Source organism: Nycticebus coucang, chromosome 22 (assembly GCF_027406575.1).
Source record: "Nycticebus coucang isolate mNycCou1 chromosome 22, mNycCou1.pri, whole genome shotgun sequence".
Classification (NCBI taxonomy): Eukaryota; Metazoa; Chordata; class Mammalia; order Primates; family Lorisidae; genus Nycticebus; species Nycticebus coucang.
Genome location: NC_069801.1, coordinates 8,083,409 through 8,109,043, shown reverse-complemented (window position 1 = coordinate 8,109,043; position 25,635 = coordinate 8,083,409). Strand labels below are relative to the sequence as shown.

The 25,635-nt window shown below is 45.0% G+C and overlaps 2 protein-coding genes across 4 annotated transcripts in view; one reads left to right on the top strand and one right to left on the bottom strand.

Annotated features, from left to right (window-relative positions):
- MTOR (mechanistic target of rapamycin kinase) overlaps positions 1-25,635 on the top strand; it is a 140,352-nt gene that overhangs the window by 39,127 nt on the left and 75,590 nt on the right. For all 3 annotated transcript variants that reach the window (XM_053577336.1, XM_053577334.1, XM_053577335.1), the window contains 8 exons: positions 1,253-1,420; positions 1,894-2,006; positions 2,454-2,616; positions 3,851-3,943; positions 4,594-4,740; positions 10,916-11,058; positions 13,014-13,176; positions 13,310-13,455. In XM_053577336.1, coding sequence (XP_053433311.1) covers positions 1,253-1,420; positions 1,894-2,006; positions 2,454-2,616; positions 3,851-3,943; positions 4,594-4,740; positions 10,916-11,058; positions 13,014-13,176; positions 13,310-13,455 — 1,136 coding nt within the window. The remainder of the gene's footprint in view (positions 1-1,252; positions 1,421-1,893; positions 2,007-2,453; positions 2,617-3,850; positions 3,944-4,593; positions 4,741-10,915; positions 11,059-13,013; positions 13,177-13,309; positions 13,456-25,635) is intronic.
- Positions 18,605-24,520, bottom strand: ANGPTL7 (angiopoietin like 7). The gene is made up of 5 exons (XM_053577338.1): positions 23,805-24,520; positions 21,399-21,499; positions 20,662-20,856; positions 19,819-20,017; positions 18,605-19,625 (listed from the first exon to the last, which is right to left on the bottom strand). Exons 1-5 carry the CDS (start codon positions 24,172-24,174, stop codon positions 19,456-19,458), a joined length of 1,035 nt encoding a protein of 344 aa, XP_053433313.1. The 5' UTR covers positions 24,175-24,520; the 3' UTR covers positions 18,605-19,455.

Here is a 25,635-nt window from a genome sequence, read left to right as displayed (position 1 = left end):
GCCTTACCAACTGAGCCACAGGCGCCGCCCCTGCTCTGGAAGTTTTAAGGAAGGCAGTAGACAACTATCTTTCTGAACTGATTTGAAATGACAGCTCTTCCTGGAGTCAGGAGCTTGGACTAGTAGTTTGCCTTGCAGTGCTAAGGCAGGATCTGTGGCCGTTCAGCCAGGTTTTTGTTTTAGTAACTTATGTGGAATATAATCACATGGATGTAGAAAAGTGCTCATTTTGCGGCACTATCCAGGCCTGATCAATGGATGGTGGGGGGCAGATGTCAGATGCTATTTAGTAAAGTCTAGACCTAGAAGAGGCAGGGAATCTTTTTTTTTGAGTCTCATTTTGCCGCCCTCAGTAGATTGCTGTGGCATCACCGCTCACAGCAACCTCCAGCTCTTGGGCTTAGGCGATTCTCTTGAGGCAGGGAATCTTGATACACTGTAGTTGCCCCCGTTAGAGATCAGGTGGAACCAAAGTAAAGTATTCACCCTAGACCAAGTTAGAGCTCTTAGAGTGACTTAGATTTAGTCATCTGTTCATTCTGTAAACAAGTGTTTGAATGGCTACAATAGTCCAGATGCTCTGATTCAGAGATGAATCAGAGATTTCTTGCCCTTAAATAGCCCACTGTGTAGTAGAGGGAGGATGGCAAAGCAAATTAAGTATTACAGATACTAGGAAAGACTAGTGTGAAGAGACCCAAAGTACATTGTAGAAGGACAACAGGAAAGCCTGCATAGGATATATAGGATATGTGAGGCTGAGCCGGGTCTAGAAAGACAGATAGCTGAGCAAGAGAGGGAAGTCAGGCTTGATGGCTCACACCTGTGATCCCAGCTACTTGGGCGGCTGAGACAGGAGGATTAGTTGAGCTGACTTTAGCTACAGCCTGGGCAATGTAGCAAGACTTTGTTTCTTTAAAAAATACATATATATATTCATTTCCTGAATTGATACAGTAAAACAAGATGGTGGGGAGGGGAGGATCTTAGGCAGAGGAGGCAGCATGAGTGAAGTACAGAGGAGTGAGGTATCCTGGTGCCTCTGGAGAAGTGCAATTGAATTTGTTAAATATGGCTGTGAAAGAGGATAGAATGCACACAGGGCTGGGTGAGAGGAGGCTGGGGTGGAGTTCATGTTGGGGCAAACCACACTCCCTACATTTCTGCTTCCTTCTGGCCATGTCAGTTCCTTGGTTCACATTTCAGCAGAAGGGTACCTGACTGTGCTGCTCTGTCTCCTTCCTCTTTGTAGGAATTCTGGGTCATGAACACCTCCATCCAGAGCACAATCATTCTTCTCATTGAGCAAATTGTAGTAGCTCTTGGGGGTGAATTTAAACTCTACCTGCCACAGCTGATCCCGCATATGCTGCGGGTCTTTATGCATGACAACAGCCCAGGCCGCATTGTCTCCATCAAGGTGAGCAGCCCAGGGCATCCTCTGAAGAGATTTTCAGCTTCCTACAAAGCCCCAGGGGGGTGGGGGGGCAGCTAAAAGGTGATCCCTGCTCTGAGTGACAGGTTGAGGCCCCCTCTGCAAGACGGAATCCCAAGTAGAGCAATAGTAACTGAGGTGTGTAATTTACAGTTTACAGAACGTTTATAAACCTCTCTTGATTATCCTTGTGTTTCACATCCCCTTTAGTAATGTTTCATCTCAGACCAGTTTTCTCTATTATCCATATATAACAATTACCTTATCAATACATATAACAAATGAAATGAGAGGGAAAAATTGCTGCCAAAAGAATATTATTCGAGGCCACCTAATAAAGGCCTTTCAGGGTTACCATATAAATGTGGATTATCCGTACCACCACCCCTGTCCGTGTCCTTTGACGCCTGACACCTGACTGGATTTGCTCATCATTGTGCTCTTGTCCTCCTATGTAGCTGTTGGCTGCGATCCAGCTGTTTGGTGCCAACCTGGATGACTATTTGCATTTGCTGTTACCACCTATTGTGAAGTTGTTTGATGCCCCTGAAGTTCCACTGCCTTCTCGAAAGTAAGCGCCTGTTGAGGCCAGGCCTGGTGGCTCACACCTGTAATCCTAGCAGTTTGGGAGGCCAAGGAGGGAGAAATGTAGGTGTTTGAGACCAGCCTGGGCCTTAAAAAATAAATTTTTAAAAAAGAAAGAAAGAAACCACCTGCCCTTTGGGTCTAGCAATCATTAAGCTTTTAATGTTTTGTTGAAACTGTCCTTTTCTTAAGTTCTCAGGCTGTTTTTCTGTTGTTATTTGAATTCCCATTCTTTTAGTACAGAAATGGCCAAGGTTTATGGAAATCTCAGCTTCCATCCTGCTGGATTACATACTGGATCCATGTCACCCAAAATACCTCCAAAGCCATTCATTTCCATTCCTTCATTGCTGATTGTTAGGGTAACGCTCAGCCACTTCTCTTGCTTTGAGATGGTATGTTAGCAATCGCTACATATCAGTGGTTATTGTAGGGCAGCGTTAGAGACAGTGGACCGCCTGACGGAGTCTCTGGATTTCACTGACTATGCCTCCCGAATCATTCACCCTATTGTTCGAACACTGGATCAGAGCCCAGAACTGCGTTCCACAGCCATGGACACATTGTCTTCACTTGTCTTTCAGCTGGGGAAAAAGGTAAGAGTGGAGTCCTGAGCAAGCAGGTGCTCTTTTGTCTTATTTAAGAAGAGGACTTTGTCTGTGGGCTACTCCATGCATGTATTCGTCTGAGATCTCAAACACCATCAGAAAACGCACCATTTTCTCTCTTTTCTTTTCTTTTTTCTTTCTTTCTTTTTTTTTTTTTGGCTTAATTTGTTTAGCAACTATTTTATTGAACCGCCAATATGGGCTAAGTGCTATTCTGGGCATAACATAGTAAACAGAGTAAAGTCCTGGTTCTGGGATCTTTTATTCCGAAGAAGCAAAGCAAATAAACACAATTTGTCTCATAAGAGTGATTGAATGGAAGTGGAGAGAAATGCTGTTTATGTTTTTTTCTTTTTTAGGAATCTTTGTTCTTTTTATTGTTATCTTGACTTTTTAAGATGATACACATCAGAGGAGAGAAATGCTGTTTATTTAAAGTAGACAGGGAATATTTCTTTGATCAGTTGACATTTTAGCAGAAACCTAAATAAAATAAAGGCCCAATCCCAGAGAGTTGGCAAGCAGAAGAAACAGCATCTGCAGAGGTTGAGATGGCAGCTTGCCTAAAGAGTTCAAGGCACAGCAGGAGAGCAGTGACCTTAAAGGGGTGGGTGAGGGGACGTACTTAGAATTAAGGTCATGGAAATAAGGTGGGATGAGAGTAGAAACTGGGTCTTATAGGCCAGTGCTGCTCACACGTGATCCCTGGGCAAGCGATGTCAGTATCTATATACCTAGGAACTTGCCAGAAATGTAAATTCTCTGAGACCTCCCCCCAGACCTATTGAATCAGAAATTCTGGCTTTGGAGCCAACAGTCTCTGTTTTCATAAGCTCTCCAAATGATTCTGATGTCTGCTAGAACTTGGACATCACCGTTGTGGGTGACTGTAAGTACTCTGAGCAAGTCTGGAAGTCTTTGGAGGATTTTGAACACTGGAAAACTATGATGACTTCATATTTTAAAGAGATGACTCTCAATGCTATGGGCTATGGGGGCAGGAGTGGGGGAAAGGGTGTGAAGAGGCCATCTTAGTAAGCCAGGTGGAAGATGATGGCACTCGGACTGGGATTATGGCAGGGGGTGGTGGAGAGGAATTCTTGAGCCAGCCACAAACCCAGAAGAAATGGCTATAAACATAGTTGTGCTAAAATGTTTTTTCTCTTCTTTTCTCCTACTCTTCAAAATAATGGTTTCTGTTCTCTTTCCCCTTCTGTTATAGTATCAAATTTTCATTCCAATGGTGAATAAAGTTCTGGTGCGACATCGAATCAACCACCAGCGCTATGATGTGCTCATCTGCAGAATTGTCAAGGTGAACTACATTTCCTTTCTGTTTTGAAGTCCCCTCTTCACTATTTGGTATTCTTATAATCTTAGCTATGGTAGTCTGCCTATTAGCCTTTTAGCTGTAAACTAGGGATTGGCAAACTTTTTCCATAAAGATAGTAAGTTTTTTTCAGCTTTATGCAACTTAAGTGGTATCTGCAAATTCGCATGTAAATGAGCCTGCCTGCATTCCAGTCACACTGTCTGTGGACGCTGAGATTTGATTCTCATAATCTTCATGTGTTGTAAAATATTAATCTTCTCTTTTATTTTTTTCAACCAGTTAATGTAAAAACCATTCTTAGCTCTTGAGCCTTACAAATCAGGAAGAGGAGCTGTTTACTGCCTTTTCTCTGAATAAATTCATCACTTTTGTCATGGCTCACAGTTTGATCATTGCCAGCTGTATGTGACATGCTCACACCACTGTCAGTGCTTGTCAGCAACAAGGAGTGAGCAGCAAAGACGGTCCACGGTGGGGGGTCAGCCCAGTCGTGATTCATTTTCTCCATACATGCAACTTTTGACTTCTTGTTGAAATCTTAGAGGTCAAAACCTCCCGAGGTTTTAGGAGGTTTTCTAAACCGGGAGCATGTAATGGGGTTGCAGGAGTTTTCTGTAAATCTCTGGTTGCAGGGGTACACCCTTGCTGATGAAGAGGAGGACCCTTTGATTTACCAGCATCGAATGCTTAGGAGCAGCCAAGGGGATGCATTGGCTAGTGGACCAGTAGAAACAGGACCCATGAAGAAACTGCACGTCAGCACCATCAACCTCCAGAAGGCAAGTCTGTTGTTTCTGGGGGAAGGGGGGAGAAGAGGTCTGCTGCTCTTTCTTGTTCAAAACTTTCAGCAGTTGCTACCTTTAGTTTAAACCAACAAAAACTCACCCCAAGTGTTTTTCTGGGAATCTAGATACCATGAACCTAAGTCCTTTTATTTTTTCCAGGTGCCTGAATTCTAATTTTTTTTTTTTAAATAAAGGAAAAGTAAAGAACAATGTGTCCTGTTCTCCCTTATACCTTTGGTAGGAGAACCTTTTGTTTCAAATAACGTTCTCATTGTTTACATGAATGGCACAAAGCTGGCGAGCCCCATGGTTAACACTGAAATTGATGCAGGCTCTTTTTTGAAGTAGTGCTTTTCAAACTTCTCAATCTCAGCTGGCTTATCAGTTGCTGGGGGTTTCTGATGCGAGTGGTCTGAAGTCAGGGCTGATATTTTGCTCTTCTGACAAGCGGTGCTGCTGCTCAGTGGACCACATTTGGGTATCAAGGTCTTAGATCTTTCCAAGTAATTACTGAATTGTCTCTTCTGACCAAAACCTGGGCTGTGACCAGCTTTTCACCAAGTATAACATCAGTCAGCCACCTAAAAATGGGTCTTTTAAAGCCTCTGTAGTGAATCTGAGCAGACTAGTCAGTTAATTCACTGATTCCCCACATTTTGCATTAGTCTTTTTTTCTCTTTTCTTTTTTTTTTTTTTTTTTAAGACAGAGCATCACTTTGTCGCCCCCCAGTAGAGTGCTGTGATTATCATAGCTCACAGCAACCTCCAACTCTTGGGCTCAAGAGGTCCTCTTGCCTCAGCCTCCTGAGTAGCTGGGACTATAGACACCCACCACAATACCTGGCTATTTTTAAAAACTGGGTCTCCCTCTTGCTCAGGCTTGTCTCAAACTCCTGAGCTCAAGCAATCCACCTGCCTCAGCCTCCCAGAGTGCTCACATTACAGGCATGAGCCACCACACCCAGCCCTTTGCATTAGTCTTTAATGTCTCTGGTGACAATAAGCAGCTCCCAGTTTGGATTTCACCGTGGTGTTACTCTTTGTCTAGTAGCAGCTGACCCCCAGCAGCCACACTCCGTGTGTAGCTACAGAGGCAAGGAACTGGCAGGCCTATGTCCCAGTAGACTTGTTTTCTTTTGGCCAAGCCCCATGTGCCTGTGGGTTCACACCCAGCTTCAGAAGGCTGGGTTATTACTGGCTGTTGTGCGAGGGTCTTCACCCACATAGCTGTCAGGTGACCACTGCTAAGAAATATTTGCACCTATTTAAGATGGAGCTGGTGAACAATTCCTGGGTCAGGAGTGATGCTGCTCCCTTCTGAGGGTTTCCCCTCTGCTGGTCTAAGACTGTAGGAAGAAGGAAACAGTCATCAGTTACCTGCTTGGTGTTCCCAGGCAGTCGTGGAGACCACCCTGCTCACACCTCACACTTGAGGGAGGCCACACACACATTTCCACGCGGATGTTTTCAGCCTGCTTAGGTTCAGAATGCCCTTCCAAGCAGGCAGCTATTCACTCTGCTTTGATGCTTTGTTCTACTTTAGGAAGTTCCCCAGTGAGTCTATCCTAGTTTGCTTCCAGGAAGTTTGCCTTTTACCCAGGTCTTGGAAAAAATAAGCGTAAACTTTGCCACACAGACTAAAGAAAGACTAATTCAGTGATTTTCAGCCATTTTTATCTCATGGCATACTTAAACCTATAGTTGAACTTCCGTGGCACACTTAAATTATGTTGATCCAAAAAAAGAGTAGAGGTGGCGCCTGTAGTTCCGTGGGTAGGACGCCGGCCACATACACCGAGGCTGGCGGGTTCAAACCCGGCAACAATGACAACTGCAACAACAAAAAAAATACCTGGGTGTTGTGGCGGGCGCCTGTAGTCCCAACTACTTGGGAGGCTGAGGCAAGAGAATCGCTTAAATCCAAGAGTTTGAGGTTGCTATGAGCTGTGATGCCACGGCACTCTACCAAGGGCAACAGCTTGAGACTGTCTCAAAAAAAAAAAAAAGAACAGTAAAGACAAGAATATACTTACTGTGCTTTGAACTTCTTTCAAAAATAATTTAAATAATGATCTTTAAAATTTTTCATGGCACACCAGTCGAAAATCACTGCTCTAGATTATGTCACCTGAGAGAATAGATGAAGTTCAAAAACCCTGAGCAAAATCCTCCACGGCTGACTCTTAGATCCATTTCATCAAAAAGTAAACGGTGCTTGCTCATAATCATGTAATTTTAATTAGGGATTGATGTATTTATCAGTTTAACCAGCTCTTTTTTTTTTTTAGGAAGGTTGATTTATTTATAAGAACTATTTTTTTTTTTGGAGACAGAGCCTTAAGTTGTAGCCCTGGGTAGAGAGCTGTGGCATCACAATTCACAGCAACCTCCAACTCCTGGGCTCAAGCGATTCTCCTACCTCCACCTCCCAAGTAGCTGGGACTACAGGCTCCCGCCACAATGCCTGGTTATTTTTTGGTTGCAGCCGTCATTGTTGTTTGGCGGGCCCGGTCTGGATTCGAACCCGCCAGCTCAGGTGTATGTGGCTGGCGCCTTAGCCGCTTGAGCCACAGGCACCAAGCCTTAACCAGCTTTCAAAACACCAATTTGTCATCTCTGTCACCATTCTATTGGTTATTCTCTTAAAGACCTGTTTCCTGTCATATATCAAATACTAACAACAATGATAACAAAAACAACTAAAGTTCATTATGTGCTTTCTTTGTGTCAGGCACTGTTGTAAAGCACTTTACGTTTATTAATTCATTTAATCTTCATGATAACCCCGTGAGTTAGGTGCTATCATTGCTGTCCCCATTTTTATTTATTTTTTTTTTTTTTGAGGCAGTCTTATTATGTCGCCCTCAGTAGAGTACCGTGGTATCACAGCTCACAGCAACCTCAAACTCTTGGGCTTAAGTGATTCTTTTGCCTCAGCCTCCCAGATAGCTGGGACTATAGGCGCCCGCCACAATGCCCAGCTGTTTTTTGTTATTGTTGTTGTAGTTGTCATTTTTTGGCAGGCCTGGGCCATGTTTGAACCTGCCAACCCCAGTGTATGTGGCTGGTGCCCTAGCCACTGAGCTACAGGTGCTGCCTGCTGTCCCCATTTTATACATGTGAACCTTTGCTTAGGGCGGTGGCTCATGCCTGGTATCTTAGCACTCTGAGAGGCCAAAGCAGAAGGATCCCTTGAGTATAGTAGTTTGAGACCAGCCTGAGCAAGAGTGAGACCCCACCTTTACTAAAAATGGAAAAATTGATGGAAGTGGAAGACATTATTCTTAGTAAAGCATCACAAGAATGGAGAAGCATTAATCCTATGTACTCAATCTTGATATGAGGACAATTAATGACAATTAAGGTCATGGGGGGGAAGCAGAAAGAGGGATGGAGGGAGGGGGGTGGGGCCTTAGTGTGTGTCACACTTTATGGGGGCAAGACATGATTGCAAGAGGGACTTTACCTAACAATTGTAATCAGTGTAACTGGCTTATTGTACCCTCAATGAATCCCCAACAATAAAAAAAAAAAAAAAAAAATGGAAAAATTGTCCAGGCATTGTGGTGAACACCTATAGTCCCAACTACTTAGGAGGCTGAGAAAGAAAGATCACTTGAACCCAGGAGTCTGAGGTTGCTATGAGTTAGGCTGATGCTGTGGCACTCTTGCCTGGGCAGCACAGTGAGACTCTGTCTCAAAAAAAAAAAATAAAAGATGTGCGGGGCAGCGCCTGTGGCTTAGTGAGTAGGGCGCCGGCCCCATATGCCGAGGGTGGCGGGTTCAAACCCAGCCCCGGCCAAACTGCAACAAAAAAAAAAAAAAAAAAAAGATGTGGGGCTGGGTGCGGCAGCTCAGGCATATAATCCTAGCACTCTGGGAGGCCAAAGCCAGTGGATTGCTTGAGCTCAGGAGTTGGAGATCAGCCTGAGCAAGAGTGAGAAGCCGTTTCTACTAAAACAGAAAAATGAACTGGGTGTAGTGGCAAGCGCCTGTAGTCCTAGCTACTCTGGAGGCTGAGGGAAGAGGATCTCTTAAGCCTAAGAGTTTGAGGTTGCTGTAAGCTAGGACACCATGGCACTCTACCCAAGGTGACATAATGAGACTGTCTCAAAAAAAAAAAGAAGAAGCAGCAGCCAGAAACCTGTGGAAGGAAAGGGATTTGATGTTCCCATTTCACCCAACAGAGCCAGGTCTAAAAGGTGACAGCTATGTCATCTCACTCTTCCTTCTCATTCGAGTTGTATGGGCAGTGATGATTATTTAGTTTGTCTCTTGTAACATCTTTACTTCAGTTTTTAGCATAAGATAATAGTTTATGTAATGTCACTCATTGGTGACTCTTCAGAAGCAGCAGCAAATCTCCAGTTTATCCCAGGGAGATAATAGTTGGTGGTGTTTGGGTGGTTAGTCTGTTTGGTGTTGATATAAAGGAAATAGCTGAGGTTGGATAATTTGTGAAGAAAAGAGGTTTATTTGAGGCGGCGCCTGTGGCTCAAGGAGTAGGGCGCTGGTCCCATATGCCGGAGGTGGCGGGTTCAAACCCAGCCCCGGCCAAAAACCACAAAAAAAAAAAAAAAGGTTTATTTGGCTCACCGTTCTTCAGACTGTTCAAGAAGCATGATGGCCAGCATCTGCTTCTGGTGAGGCCTTCGGGGAGCTTCCAAGCCAGGTGGAAAGTGAGGAGAGCAGGCATGTCACCTTGCAAGAAGCAGCAAGAGAGAGAGGAAGAGGTGCCAGGCTCCGTTAAACAGCCGCTCTCACATGAACTAATAAAGTGGAAACTCACCTGTTATTGCCAGGTGGGCACAAAGCCATTCATGAGAGATCTGCCCCCATGCCCCAAACACCTCCTACCGGGCTCCACCCGGGATCACATTTGAACAGATTTGGAGGAGCCAAATATGTGAATTGTATCAGTGGTGTAGCATATGGAGGTCTCCCTGGTCCACTTCACTAGTTCACAGTTTGAAAACTTCTGTTCTAACTCACATGATTTCTCCCGTGTAGGGAGGATTGACATACCTGTTCTTCTGAAAAAATATTTTAAGAGCATATTTTAAAAATTAAAGATGTAGTAGTTAGGGCTAGGCCAGTTCAAATAGGTGTCATTTTGATAACAGTAACCATTTTCTGCTCCTGTATTCCAGTGAGGCTCCTTTGGTATAGTATCCCTAGCTGAGGCAGTCTGAAGCTCAGGCGCAGTATACACATAGTTTGCCCAGGTCATTACAGCTGCTGAGTGACAGAGCCAGGATCCCAGCCAGGTGTTTCTGACTTTAGAGAAATAGACATGCACACCCATATCACTCACTAACTTTGTGCCAAGCACTTTTAATAAATTCATTACATTTATTAATTCAATTACTACTTAAGATAACTCTATGAATAGAAACCATTATCCTCATTTTACACAAGGAAACTGAAGCACAAAGGAGTGAAGTAACTGGCCAAAGATCAGAGAACCCATAAGCTTCATGACTGGGGTTAGAACTCAAGCTGTGGTCCAGAGTGTGGCTGTTGGCCACTACGCTACACTACCCCTCTCTGGAACCCCAGTGTTTTCACCCACCTGCCTAAACTGCCCCTGGCAGTAACTCTGGATGCCTGGAGATGTCAGAGTTTTGAAGAAAGTTGGAGGGGGATAGACTAGAGAGTAAAAATTAAATCTGTTCAACTCCTTCATGTTCCACCACGGTGCCTTGTGCTTTGGACTCACTGCTCACCTGGTTGTACCACGATTCCACCAGTGTGAACCTGAGCATTTTTCCTCCTCCAGTGTGTGGCCCTTCACTGTCAGATGAGCTGGTACAGAGAATACCCAGCTCCCTTCATGCGCTGCTAAAGCCATTAGGCCTTGTTGAATGCACCCTGAGTGTGACAGTGTCCATCCATTCTGGGTCTGCAAAGCTCCCCGCTTTGCTGATGGAGTCCAACACAAATGAGTTACAAAACAGGCTTTTTCTATATTGTGGTATGTTCCAGAGGTTGCTGCTCTTGCTTTATGGCTTTTAATTAAATATCTTTTTTGTATTTGTGCCCTGGAGGAATTTTATCATGAGGTATCATTTTGCTAATGAAAGAAGTAGAATAGTCATTAAATAGATGAGGGCTCTTTACAATTGGCCCTTGAAACTGATGGTTTTGTGTTATGCCTGTGGGATTATAGGCCTGGGGAGCAGCCAGGAGGGTCTCCAAGGATGACTGGCTGGAGTGGCTGAGACGGCTGAGCCTGGAGCTGCTGAAGGACTCCTCATCACCCTCCCTGCGCTCCTGCTGGGCCCTGGCACAGGCCTACAACCCAATGGCCAGGTATGGTGCGTCAGGGCCCCCTCTGCCCAGCTCATCTTGGGACAGAGAGGATCCACACATAGTAAGCGATGCCCACAAATGAGTTTTATTACAGGCAATAATAAAAGGGCTAGTATTTTTTTTGAAACAGGTTCACTTTGTCAACCTCAGTAGAGTGCTGTTATGTCATAGCTCACAGCAACCTCCAACTCTTTGGCTCAAGCGATTCTCTTGCCTCAGTCTCCTGAGTAGCCCCAGCCCACAACACCTGGCTATTTTTAGAGACATGTTCACGCTCATGTTCAGGCTGGTCTTGAACCTGTGAATTCAGGCAGTCCATCCGCCTTGGCCTCCCAGAGTGCTAGGATTACAAGCATGAGCCATTGCACCCAGCCCAAAACAGCTAATATTTAACTTTACTAACTTGTGGAACAAAAAAAAGAAAGAAAAAAGCACATAGAGCAAGATCATATGCAGGAGAAACATTCGTCTTAACCTTGCTAGTAGACCACAAAAAAACTCTTTTCTTAGTTTCCAAAATTTTAATTAAAAAGTTATTTACGGCTCAGCGCCTGTAGCTCGAGCGGCTTAGGCGCCAGCCACATACACCAGAGCTGGCAGGTTCAAATCCAGCCCAGGCCTGCCAAACAATGACAACTACAACTAAAAAATAGCCAGGCATTGTGGCGGGTGCCTCCCAGCTACTTGGGAGGCTAAGAATTGCTTGAGCCCAGGAGTTGGAGGTTGGAGGTTGCTGTCAGCTATGATGCCACAGCACTCTACCTAGGCCAGGGCAACAGCTTGAGGCTCTGTCTCAAAAAAAAAAGTTATTTACAACTCTGAAAACAACTATGTAATAGTTGAACATAACCTATTTCCAATAATAATGATATTCTAATTATTTATTGCCGCATTACAAATGCACCAAAACTTAGTGGGCCAAAAAAACAACAGTCACTTATTTTGTTCTTGATTCTGCAATTTGGGACGACTTGTGGGGACAGCTTGCTTCTCCAAGTGATATCAGCTGGGAACTCAGCCCTGGCTGGGGACCTTGGTTTCTTCATTTGGAATTACTCCAAGGATTGCTTGGGACTTCTCGCAAAAGCTTAAGAGGGAGTGCCCCAAGAGAACAAGGTAGAATATTTTCATGACCTGACCTTGGTAGTCTCGTGACATCACTTCTGCCTTACTCTGCTGTGCAAAGCAGTCATGAAGCCTTATTCAGGCTCTGGGGAAGGAGCAAGATTCTAGAAGAGTATATGGAACAGGAGATACTGTTGCAGCCTTCTTAGGAAAATAGAATTTGCCATAAAAAATGTTTTAAGGAGTAAATCTTAAATAGTCATTAAAATTTTGGTTTGTAAAAATTTTAACGCATGTGAAAGATTTATAGTATAATATAAATAAATAAAATGGAATACTAAATTAAAAATTAATTAAAAAGCATTCATGTATACAGCTATGTTTTAATAAAAAAAATTAAAATATATATAGATAGGATACAGATTAAGAAATATATAGCAATGTCATCTCTCAGGCAAGGAGTGATTGTTTTCTCCTTTATTTTCTTCCATATTTTCCAGATTTTTCTGGTAGACATTTATTTACTTTTTCCTGGTCTGCTCCTCTCCCCTATTCCTACACAGTCCCCATATATTGCAATATCTGTAGTGCAGTGGGAGATACAGTAGTCACTAGGTATGTGTAGTTATTTTGAGTTAATTAAAATTAAGCAAAATTTGGTATTTGGTTCCTTATTCATACTTGCTGTAGTTCAAGTGCTTAATGACCAGTGGCTACCATATTGGATGGGCAAGATAGAGACCATTTCCAGCAAGTTTTCTTGGACAGCACTGGTCTGCATGACTGAAATCAGTGATATCAGAAGCCAATTGATAGGTGTGACTGTGCAGCACCAGGCAGAAGCGTGAGAGGTGATTCCAACATCTTTTTCCACTCCTTTCTGCCTTCAGGGATCTCTTCAATGCTGCGTTTGTGTCTTGCTGGTCTGAACTGAATGAAGACCAGCAGGATGAGCTCATCAGAAGCATCGAGTTGGCCCTCACCTCTCAGGACATTGCCGAAGTCACACAAACCCTCTTAAACTTGGCTGAATTCATGGAACACAGTGACAAGGTGAGAGTCTCCCTTTGTCCATACAGAGGCTGTCAGGGAAGCAGCTGGGGGGAGGGAGAAGCATCTGTGCAGCCCTCTCTTGTTTGTGTCCCGTCTGCCATTTTCCTATGTGTGGGGTTTTGCTCTCCTGTAGGGCCCCCTGCCACTGAGAGACGACAATGGCATTGTTCTGCTGGGTGAAAGAGCTGCCAAGTGCCGAGCATATGCCAAAGCACTACACTATAAAGAACTGGAGTTCCAGAAAGGTGCCACCCCTGCCATTCTAGAATCTCTCATCAGGTAGGCCATGGCCCTTTGTAATTGCTGCCTTCATCCAAAAGGACCTGTCTTTCTCACTGCCTGGTGCCACTTCACTGGAGTCACTGGGAGGCTTCTGCTCTGTGAAATCTGCCTTCAGGTCTGGCCAGCACGTTTAAATAACATGTGGCTGGGCGGCGCCTGTGGCTCAGTGAGTAGGGCGCCGGCCCCATATGCCGAGGGTGGCGGGTTCAAACCCAGCCCCGGCCAAACTAACAAAAAAAAATAATAATAATAAACGACATGTGGTTGCAGATGGCTCTCCCCAGTAGTCTAGCCAGAATTGTCATTCTGTTGACCCTTACCACCTGGGCTCCTATTGTTTTCCAACTTGTACTTTCTTGTCCCAATGAAATTAGTTCAGAAGCAATTCTATGGCACAGCAACCTAGGAAAGATGGATTTCGTGTCTGAGTTAGATAGTACCCTCTAGGGCTGGAGTAGGTTGTGCTGGTTCCCGGGACTCAAAGGCTGCTCCAAGGCAAGGTGGGGTTTTATTCACTAATTCAATTGGCGCTGAGTCTTCCTTCTCTGGAGTTTTGTCAACATCAAAGGCAGAGCAAAGTCTGAGATCTGATCATCTTTTCTCTGATTTGGTTATGTCTCTCCTCTCATAAGATGGTTTTGAGTCTTCTGGGTATGGAAAAAATAGGTTGTTTAATAAATTTTCTGCTGTTATGAAATTAGCAGCAGTGGGAAATGTTAGCACCAGATCCCAGAGAACTGTTTGCTTCCTCTAAAGATTATCAGAGAAAATTAACTCTGGGATCTAATTATCTTCATGTAAATGTTAACATGGTTCTTCATTTCACTGCAGAGTGAAATGAAAAGTCTTCCTTTAAACACTGTAAAAAGTGACTCAGAGGTAGAAATAGAATTCTATTTCTGCCCAAATAAATTGGACTTTGAGAGAATATTGATTTCTAAAATGCTGTGTAGGAACCATTATAACCATGCCATCCTATGAGGCATGCTTCAGTTTCACACTAAGCATAGTAAATGTGAAAAGCCTGCATTTCTTCTTCATCTCCGGCTTAAGGAATGCAGCCTCACATAATAACTAATAGAAAATCGGGTAACTATGGGGCGGCACCTGTGGCTCAGTGAGTAGGGCGCCAGCCCCATATGCCAAGGGTGGTGGGTTCAAACCCAGCCCCGGCCAAACTGCAACAACAAAAAAATAGCTGGGCGTTGTGGCGGGCACCTGTAGTCCCAGCTGCTCGGGAGGCTGAGGCAAGAGAATCACATAAGCCCAAGAGCTGGAGGTTGCTGTGAGCCATGTGACGCCACGGCACTCTACCGAGGGCAGTAAAGTGAAACTCCGTCTCTACAAAAAAAAAAAAAGAAAAGAAAAGAAAATCGGGTAACTGTGAGTATGAAAACCTCAGTATCAAGTAACTCACTTTGCTTATTCATTTCCTTGCTAACCTTTTTCTATTTGAGACCTATCTGAACTCTCCCTCAACCCACCTTTGCTGTTTCCCTATATTTGAAATGACCATAGAAACATAAAGATAGAGGACAGAAAAAGTACCCAGGAAGGTCATGTAGCTTCTTAAACAAATGAAATTGCAAGTAAGTGCTCAGAATTCCCTGCAGGTTGGTCTTGGCTTTTGTTGCAGTGCTGCTATTCTGTGGGAAAGCCAGTGCGCTCGGGTTCCAGGTTTCCTCAGCTGAGTCAACTCAGTGCACAGCTCTGCCTCCCTGCGGTTGGCTGGTCATGTGTATCTTCCCAACACCTTTCTTTTTTGTTTCAATTTGCAGCTTTTACTTCTAATTTTGTAAAACTGCTTTTCCTAAGCCCTGTTGTGGTGTTATTATCATCATCTTCCCTGAAGAAAGTTTTAAGAAACAACACGAGCAAAGCTGCTACTAAGAAAGCTGCTCACGAGGCCCCTCAGCCCTGTGGCCAGCCTGACGGGAACTCTTCCCAGGGGGCCAGACCACTGGTGGTTCTAGGTGCCTTAGCCACTACTTTGCTCCAGTCTTGGGGACATCACTCTTCAGTAATAGATTGAATTCCCTTCTTCACAGTGGCTACTAGAGAGCTCACAGATAAATTCCTGGCCCACCTCCCACAAATTATAGACATCTTAACCTGTTTTGACTACTAACTCTTCTCCCTGAGCTTTATTTTATTTTTCCTGCTTTTATTTTCTCTTCACCAATTTGTCTATATTTTTAGAGTTTATTGTAATACATACATTTGAGTTAACTACCTTAAATTCTTTCTAAAATAATCAGGGTAACCCTTCACAAAAAACATCTTTGTGCAACTTTTTCTTTCTTTTTTTTTTTTTTTTTTGAGACAGTCTCACTTTATTGCCCTCAGTAGAGTGATGTAGTGTCACAGCTCACAGCAACCTCCAACTCCTGGGCTTAGGCGATTCTCTTGCCTCAGCCTCCTGAGTAGCTGGGACTACAGGAGCCGCCACAACGCCCAGCTATTTTTTGTTGCAGTTTGGCTGGGGCCGGGTTCGAACCCACCACCCTTGGTATATGGGGCTGGCGCCCTACCCACTGAGCCACAGGCGCCACCCTTTTTCTATTTTTTGTTTTTGTTTTTAAAAGCTATTTTTGCTGACAATATTGTTCTCTTGCTGCTAGTTCAGTCTGTCTTCTAACCTATTGATTGTTTTACCTATGTGCTCCAGGAGAAATCAAATCCCATGTCTAATCCCCAACCCAGGGCAAATATTGAAATAGTATAAAGTACTCCTGTCTCCTCAAGCACACATATTAGTGAATATAATTGCTTCTTAGGGGAAGAGAGGATTAAGTGAGTATTTGATTATTGATTGGGCAACACACATGTGCACCCTCTGGCTTTTAGTTGGCTAGGCCAGAGCATCAGGGTGAGATCTGCGGGCCTGCTTTTGTTTCTCTGCCCCAAATAAAACAGAGGATCTCATCAAAGAGGGATGCTTTCACTGCCCAGCCCCTGACACAGAATCCCCTTATTCAGGGTGGACATAAAATTCCTGTACAATTTAAGATAGTTTAACATAGTAAATTGCATATGAACTTTACGGATACCCTGTATAAGGTTTTACTGATTGAAACATCTGCAAAATTAAAAATCGAAACAGGAAAGAGGAATGGAGGGAGGGGGGTGGGGCCTTAGTGTGTGTCACACTTTATGGGGGCAAGACATGATCGCAAGAGGGACTTTACCTAACAATTGCAATCAGTGTAACTGGCTTATTGTACCCTCAATGAATCCCCAACAATAAAAAAAAAAAAATCAAAACAGGGCCCAGTGGACACGCAGCACTAACAGTTGCCTGTCAGGCTGATTTATCTTTTATTTAAAGAGACAGAGCTCTCGCTGTATTGCCCAGGCTGGCCTTGAACTCCTGGCCTCAGGCAGTCCTCTCACTTTGGGACCACAGGCACCAGTCACTGCACACACCCATCTTGGTCTGTCCGTTTCTCTCGCATGGCGCTCTTTTGTGTACTACCTTCTCTCACATACCTTAAGGGATCTGGTCAGAACAAAACTTTCTTTACCTTCAAGAGCAACACTTCGGTTCCTGGTGGTTCTGTCCTCTTTGGGGTCGGAGACTGTGCTATGCTTTCCTGTCTGAATCCTCAGTACCTCTTGTCATCAGCCTCCACCAGAACAGGCGCTTCAGAAATGTCAGTACCGCTGGAATTAGCTTCACTGCAGGTGAAGTGGTTGGGGATGTTCTGTGCGTTCTTTTCCCTCTGTCCCCACTCTGAGAAGTTTATCCCAAAAGTATGAAGGAAACCATAAAGGTTGGTGTAAAAACCTCAGTATTTTTGGTCAGGGGGTATATAGGAGATGAGAGAAGAAATTATTAGTTACATTTGCCGTAGGCATCTTGCTCTCTTTGCTCCTTTTAAGCCCCTGGTGTTTTTCTCTTCTTTTTCGTAGCAGTATGGTGCTGAGCATTCCAGATGCTCCTGCCTGCCTGGGAGTTTCTGTTTGAGTATCTGTCCCATGAGAAGCCCTGAAATCCCATGAGTGGTCCTCTGGTGTAATTGTTCACACTTTATGTCTTTGAAAATCCCTAAGGTTCCCAGCAATCCAAGTACTGTAGGTACAATAGAAATACTAAGTATAACGTCTGCTAACTGGCTCAGGGGGGGTGATTCTTTTTGGAAAGGGAAAATGACTTCCTAAAGGTCACAATTACTTGACTCTTATTATGGTTGAAAATATTTTCCCTCTGTATGTTTACGTTTACTACTTTTCTAGTAGGCGTGTTTGTTTGCAGAGTATTTTGAAACTAAGTAGTGGCAATGGCCTCCATGGTTTCCAAGTCTTGATCACGTCCCAGACTGCTGCCTTTTTGTTTTGTTTGTTTTGAGACAGAGCCTCAAGCTGTCACCCTGGGTAGAGTGCTGTGGCATCACAGCTCACAGCAACCTCCAACTCCTGGGCTCAAGCGATTCTCTTGCCTCCTCCTCCCAAGTAGCTGGACTACAGGCGCCCTCCACAACGCCCGGCTGTTTTTTGGTTGCAGCTATCATTGTTGTTTGGCGAGCCCAGGCTGGATTTGAACCCGCCAGCTCAGGTGTATGTGGCTGGCGCCTTCGCCGCTTGAGCCACAGGTGCCAAGCCAGCAACTGCTGCCTTTTTATCTCTCACCTTTTTGGTTTCCTGCTGCTTCCTCAGTTTCCCTGAAAACTAAAACACACTCAGTCTCTTTCTCACTGCTCATTCTCTGATTTTTTTACTTTATTTTTTACTGTGCTTTAAATCAGTGATCCCCAACCTTTTGGCATCAGGGACTGGTTTCATGAAAGACAGTTTCTCCATAGATGGGGAAGGGAGAAGCATTAGATTCTCATAAGGGGAGCTCAGCCTAGATCCCTTGAATGCGCCGTTTATGGGAGGGTCCATGCTCCTGTGAGAATCTAATGCTCTGCTGATGTGATGGGAGGCAGAGCTCAGGCTGTGATGCGCAGGGTGGAGAGCAGTTATAAACACAGAGGAAGCTTTGCTTGCTCACCGCTGCTCACCTCCTGCTGTGCACCCTGGTTCCTGATAGTACAGGACTGATAACGGTCTATGCCCAGGGGTTAGAGACCATAGCTCTAAACCGTAATAATGGTAAGAACTAAAACAGAAAAAACTCAAAGTTTTGAAGGTGTTTAATGTAGAAACAAAAGAAACTCTGAACATTTAAAACAAAACTACAGTATTTTATTTTTACAAAGCAAAATGCTTATATACAACATGAATTATTAACCAGAGTGCTGTCTACCTTCATTTCAACCATTTTTTTTTTCATAGACAGGATAAAAAAGGAAGCTCCTTGAGCTTGTTCCTTACATAGTAAATAAAAATAGATGTATCTGTCCCGACTATGAATATTGAAGGCAGTTTTGTACAGGGGTCCATGCAGGCCTCTCTGCCCCCCTCCTGTTGGTACGCCCTGCCTTCCAGCACTGTACCTGATTGAGGTGAGCAGGGGAGAAGCAAAGAGTCTGATTGCAAAGCCCAGTACCCCAAAGTCCAGCCTGGGTCAGCTCACCTCAAGCTGAACAATTTCTGTATTTTAAAAGGAATGTGTGGACTAAAGGCATTTTCACTGGATTTAAAAATAGACTACCCCTCGTCCACCACCCTCTTCTGCTCCTTTCTCTAACACTCAAGGCCTTTCCTTTGAGAATAAAAAGAATATGGTTCTTCTTAGAAAATCCATGTTTTTTGCCCTCACATAACCTAAGCCTTAGAGAAAATGGATAAAGTGATCTCACAATGATCTTTTTTCACAAAATATTATGTGAGCAGAGAGATCCCACTCTGTCCAGTCCCCAAAGGCAGGACCCATTTACTGTAACACCCTTGGTACATAGGATTTTATTGTGCTTTTCAGAGACATACTCTTTCATTGGAGCTCATAGGCCATTTCCCACCCCTACCCTTTCCAGCAACCTCCTCCTGTCCTCTGCTCTCCTGCCGTCTCCATTTGTCTCCATTTCTGCAGGCCTGCTCCATAGCAGCCACTTTTTAGGGCTTGAAGTCTTCTGGGCGGATTTTCATCTCCACTCGTTTGAGGGAGTAGGTGGAGCCATGCCAGCCATACCAGGTGATGCCGTCCAGGTGCTGGTTGTGCTCGCCCAGGCGGTAGTACACTCCGTTGAGGTTGGAGTCTGTGCAGCAGTTGTACCAGTATCCACCTGGCACAAGAAACAGATCAGTGCTAGTAAGCTGAGTACGTGCAGACGTCAGGGATTTTGTAACGTTTTTTGAACAGTAGGGAAGCAGAGTCAGTATCAAAAAGAATACCAACATCAGACACCAGCTGTACAGTTGGTGTGATTATTAATCAGGGATACCTGAATTTTTCTTCCCTGTCTCCCCAAATCTCACCTTTGCGGAGCTGCGCACACTTGTCCAAGCAGTTGTCATTGTCCTTGTCCTTGGTGCTGAAGGCTGTGTTGTTATGATAGAAGAGGGCGTCATTCCCCGCATTGCCACTGTAGTTCCCCAGGAAGAGGCGATAGCTGTTTAATTCATTGCCCAGAATAAAGTGGCTGTACTCAGCGTAGCGCATGTTGCCCTCCCAGTCCTGTTGGGGAGGAGCAGAGCCTTAGAAAAGATGCAGCAGGCTTCATTCCCCTCTTCTCCCTCTGCAGCTTCATGGCCAAGATGCTCGTAGCCAAACATTTTTTTTTTATAGGTGTGAATCTAAAAAGACTTTATTACTTGTTTACCTCTACTATACTAACCTGAGAATCGGAAAACAAGGGTGTTAAGTCAAACATCTATCCCAACTCACTAGATGGCCTTGATTGGGGTCTCTTCCCGTATGCCTTCACTCCCCTCTCTACAAGGTATAGGCATGTGTTTTTGTCAAATCCCACTCAGTGAGGTCATAGGAGTAATGTGAAGATATGCTGAGTACTTTAAGACCTTTGACAGTGATCACCAACCAGTATCAATAAGGACCTCATGTCCCAGGCCAGAGCAAAGATACTGGTATTTTGGGCCAGCTGATGAATTTGCTCTGCTCTGGCCTAGATCAGGCCTTCTCCTATGCTATGCACAGCCCTACTTTTCCTCAGCTGTCCTACAACCTGGAAGAAAGCCATTGTAATAAATACACAGATGTGTAGAGAATCTGAATAAGCATGGCCCCCTGCCAGAGCTGTGCACAGCTGAATGTGGCAGTCCTGGTCCTGTCCTAGAGCTAGCTGCAGGCCTCATGCTCACCTCCATCTCCACACGTAGCCGGGTTGGCTGTCTGGAGAGCCGGTGGATGTGCTCGTTCCCCAGCCAGAAGTCCCCACGGATGCTGCCAAAGCCCTGCTTGTACTGCTTCCAGTCCCGGTAGAAGGAAACAAGGCCACTCTTGCGTCTCTGAATGGTGGTCCAGCCTCCACCTGAAGTCTCCATGTCACAAAACACCTGGGGCAGAGGGGAGCTCTGGTCAGGACAGGCAGGAGGCAGGAGCTTGAGGGCAGGTTCCCCAACCTACTGCTGTCCCCACAGAGCCAGTGGTACGTGCACTCCCATAGGCACTGGGCTCACGATGACAGCAATGCTGCCCCGTGTTGGTTTGCAGAGAAAGAATAATCCAAACTGGGGCTGGAGATGAGTGCATGTATAGCTTAACAGGAAAAATCCAAATACTTTTGTTATGATTCCTTCATTGTTCTCTCTTTTCTCCTCCCCTAAAGAAGAAAATTAAACTAGTTATGGGTGGTTATAGGATTTATCTAATCTATGTTAGGAGATTTGGTGTTTGGTTGATAATGATTTGAAGAGATCAAACAGATGGCCTGGATTTGGGTGGCATAAACTGAGCGTGTATGTGTAGCTGTCTGGTACTCAGTGTATTTGCTTCTGTTTTGAGTTTCCCTTTTAGACTGTGAATCGTCCTGCTGCCATCCCTCTAAGGGGGCGGAGGACAGGTGGTAGGACATGGGCAGTGGCTGTAATGACCTCACCTCTAGCTCAGGGCTGCCCAGGAAGTCATCAGGAGGAAGCTTGTACACACCAGAGATGCGGTAGTTCTTCTGGTAGAGGGAAGAGCAGTCATAGATGGCGTCTGCAAAGGAGCGAATGTGGGGTGACCAAGCGGACTTAGACTCATGGCAAGCAGGGCATTCCTGCTCCTTCTGAATCGAATGTTTAGAAACTGAGACTCCATCTCTGCTCAAAGATCCCCACGGAGTTAGTTACCCAGCAATGTGTGGATTTGAGAGAGGTGGACGTCAGGAGACCAAGAGGGAGCATGTTTGGGCTTCCCTGGTGGGGGGCAAAGGGATGAGGAAGCAGCACGACATTCAGACAGCTGGCTTCAGGGTAGACTGAGAGATAAATTCTCCTGCGACTATCCTAGGCCATGCATTCCAGAAATGTTACCGTGTGTGAGGGCCACTGCAGATACTCTTGTTGAATAGATTAGACTTCTCAGCCAGCCACCTCTATTAGTGGTAAGTCATGAGTAGCTCATAGTCTGGGTTTGTTGTGGGTTTTTTCCAGAGGTAGTGGCTACTGCCAACTGGGACCCTAAGTAACGGATATAGAGTTTAGGACTTTTTCTTCCCTCCCTCCCCCAAAACTAAATCCCCAAAAGAAAGCAAAAACATCCTTGAGGCCTTCCATTAAATAGGCAGATTTAAATGCTTCCCTGGCTGCTCCTGGGACTACTGCTTTCTGCAGGGTTTTGTCTCCTTGTTCTACATATCCAAGGGTGCCAAGGAAGAGACAGCCTTTTCTGACAGGATTCAGAGAATGGAGCCCTTACTTTCTGAGCAAGGATTCCCACCCTGTGTGGCTTGGGATGCTTTCTTGGTGACCACTTGTACTGGCACCTTACAGAGCACAGAGGTGACAGATGGTAACACGCTGCCACCATGGAGTTGCCGCTGGTGCCCCCACAGAGGATACTGGAGGAGGGAAACGGGGTGCAGCTGCCTTTGCCAGCACAGTTCTTCCTTTCCTGTTACTGGTGAAAGCGTCGGCTTGCTGCTTTCTTTAAGGGGCTACCTGCTTAGAGAGTATACAGGTGACCCACACCTGGTCTAGAGAAGCAAAATAAGGAATGGTGTCCTGGGTGAGAAGAGTAAGAGCCCATCAGGAGAGCTGCCCCTGACCCCCAAGAAACTCCCAACTGGGTGGTAAGAAAGCCCTGTGTTTGGATGGGCAGGAAGTGGCACAGTCAGATTCCTCTGTCTGGCCCGGAAGGCCTTCCTTCCGCATGTCTGGTTTCATCTCATACAACAAATCAGGACTCACTTGTCTGGAAAATGGCCTGAGAATACCTTCCTAATCCCAAATTGAGGGTCAGAAAGTCCATGCTTAGAAGTTTGTGCACATTGGTTTAGATAATAGAATTTTCTAGCATAGGTTCATGTTCCTTTTTAATTTGAAGGTAAACCAGTGCCTCACTTGTTAGAGGCTAATGATGTCTTTGTTCCTGACTTGGTTTATATTGGGACCAACAGTTTTTATATCAGTAAAAAATGACATCTCTGTAGGATATACTCCTTACAACTAGTATTTTCCTGATAATTTCAGAAAAGCAAATTTCTATCTAAACAGTACATTTACAGTAGCCCATCTGAGCCGAGCTAAGCAGAAACTGAAAATTAATTCAGTTTCTGAACATTGAATGGATCTTATTTTGGACCTGTTGAAAGTCTTTATTTCAGCCCTGGATTTACTTTTTTCTTATATTGTGGAAAATTTTGAGACCATGGAAACAAATAGAAATATCAGAATTGAGGAGCCTAGAAAAGTCTGTTCTTTCCCGAACACAAAGGGTTCCTCAGGCGGCTGCAGATGGTGTTGCCACATTTCATTCTGAGCCAGCGAGAAGAATTACATTTGTAGAGAGAGGACACAAAATCCCGTTAGTGCCCATTCCCGCTAAATCTTAGGGATACCAGAGGACTGTTTTCGGCAAGACCTTTCTTCCAAAGCCTCAGATGTTGTAGTTTGGTGTTCATTCCTGACTCCTGGGATTCCTTGTGGCACAGCCTCTCAGCTCTTGGTGAGAAAGTGGCATAGCTACACCAACAAAGGAGACTTGAACCCTGTGTCTGAGGCTTGCTGTGTGACTTGGAGCAAAGCACGCCATCTCTCAGTGCTCTGAGCCAGTAACTCATACCTTCCTAATCTGCCGAAACATTATGTGAATAAAAGAGACCTGTGAAGGTACTGGGTAAATTTACAGAACAGTAGCAATAAAAAGAAATACTTCATAAGCCTTTACTAAAGGAAAAGTATGCCCCCCGAGCAGCCTGGTAATGGTTGTGATAACCAGATTGTCTAGAAGCAGCACCGTTTATGGGAGACACGCGCTGTTTGATGGGGAGGTGGTGAGTAGCGCAAAGGTAGATCCTTACCTGCCGAGGTCTGTGTGACAGTCTGCGCTGCCTGCAGCTGCATGATGTCGATCTGGTTGTTCATTTCGGAGAACTTGCTCTCGGCGTCCGTGAGCCGTGACTCCACGCGCTTGGTGTTGCTCTCCAGCTCCATCACCTGCATGACCACATTGACCCAGTCCCGCTCCTGCTTCTTGCTCAGTTCATTCAGCAGGCTGCTGAGGTTGGCGACCTGGGCCTTGAGCTCCTTTACCTCCTCACAGCAGGCAGCCAGTTTGAGCTGTGCAGGTGTCTTACGCTTAGGGGGCTTCTGCAGCCACACTGGGTGGCTGACAAAGGCCATGATGAAAATGCAGAGCCAGGTCGCAGCTGAGAAAGTCTTTTTCAGCATCTTTCGTGGGCCAGGCTGAGGAAGGCTCTTCCTTCAGGAGAATCTGGATATGCCCCGCTGAAGTCTGCAAAGCTGCAGCACACTCTGCCTTATATTCTCACTCGGATGGTCTCCCCACTTGTTTTCTTTCTTTCCTTGCTCCTTCTTAGCCCTTCCCAAATCTTCAGTTTCTGAAACTGGAACTTAATGGATATCCTATAGTTTTCCTTCCCAAGCCTGAATGCTTTACAAGTCAGCATCTTAAATATTGTTTGCTGCCTGCACCTCCACCCCTGCCATGGCCGCATGGGGCTTTAGTCCCTCCCAGCTCATCTGGGAGGGTCAGGTGCCTGTTGGGTGAAGTCAGTGTAAACTTAGGCCAGAGGAGGGGGGAGGGAAGCAGGGGCGAGTCTTTCTTTCCTTGCCTGCACAGTCTCTGGGCTGAGACAAGAGGGCTGGGAATTTGTTTCCAGTTTCCCTATTAGATTGTGCCCCTGCCAGCCATTGGCTCAGCTCTATCAGCAAGCAGGGCAGGGTCAGAGGAATTTCCAGATTCCATTCTAAAGGTTATGTAACCATGGGGTGAGGGTAAGGTAGACAGCCGGATGGGAATAAGCCTCTCTGCTGGCCCAGGGAGGCTTGTTGACGTGGTCCCATGCTGCTTATATGACGGGCTGGTCTCTTCTGGCATCCTGCTGAAGGTACTTCTCTACCAGGCTGGTTATTCCTTCCTCCAGTCATCATTCAATGTTTTACAAAATCCTTACTCAACTGAGATCTGATGCTGTCTCACATTTGAAATTTCCTAACTCAGAAAAGTTCTAGAAATAGAAGAATAGAGTCAATCTGGCAGGAAGTCAAAAAAGACTTCATAGTTTATATCGACAGGGTTTTCACAGTTGTCTCTTTTTACTTACTTTCCCCTTCCCTAAAGAAAGGACCAGTATTAGCATCTCACATTTGAGGAAGGGTGGGAAGATTACAGCAGAGATGAAAACTCAGCAGTGCCGGGCAAGCTTCTGGGATGCATCCCCCACGTTTCTGTCAGTTTTGAGGCTGAACAGAGAACAGGCCCATCCTTGGCTGATCGTTTCAAACTTGAGAAATATATAAAAATATAAAGAAAAGAATTCTTATCACCTAATAAATCCATATCTAGAGTCTTACTGCCTTCTTTGTTTACAATATGGTTTGCAATTTGAAATTAATCTTCCTCTATGTATGAATATCTGAAAAACAAGAATATTATAATTTTTCATATACTATATGTTGAAGGACACTGTTCTTTGGGAACCAAATATAAAAAACAGAATTTCAGCAAACATCCTTAAAGTAACCTTTTCATTAAGAATATATACAAACGTCCCTGTGTCCTTAAAACAGTAACTCTGTCTTTGGAACATGCAGTTGCTGTTTCCATGTTCCAGAGCCCCTGGAGCAGTCATTTGCACTGTCGATGTTCAGGACGTCCTTCCCACCCCA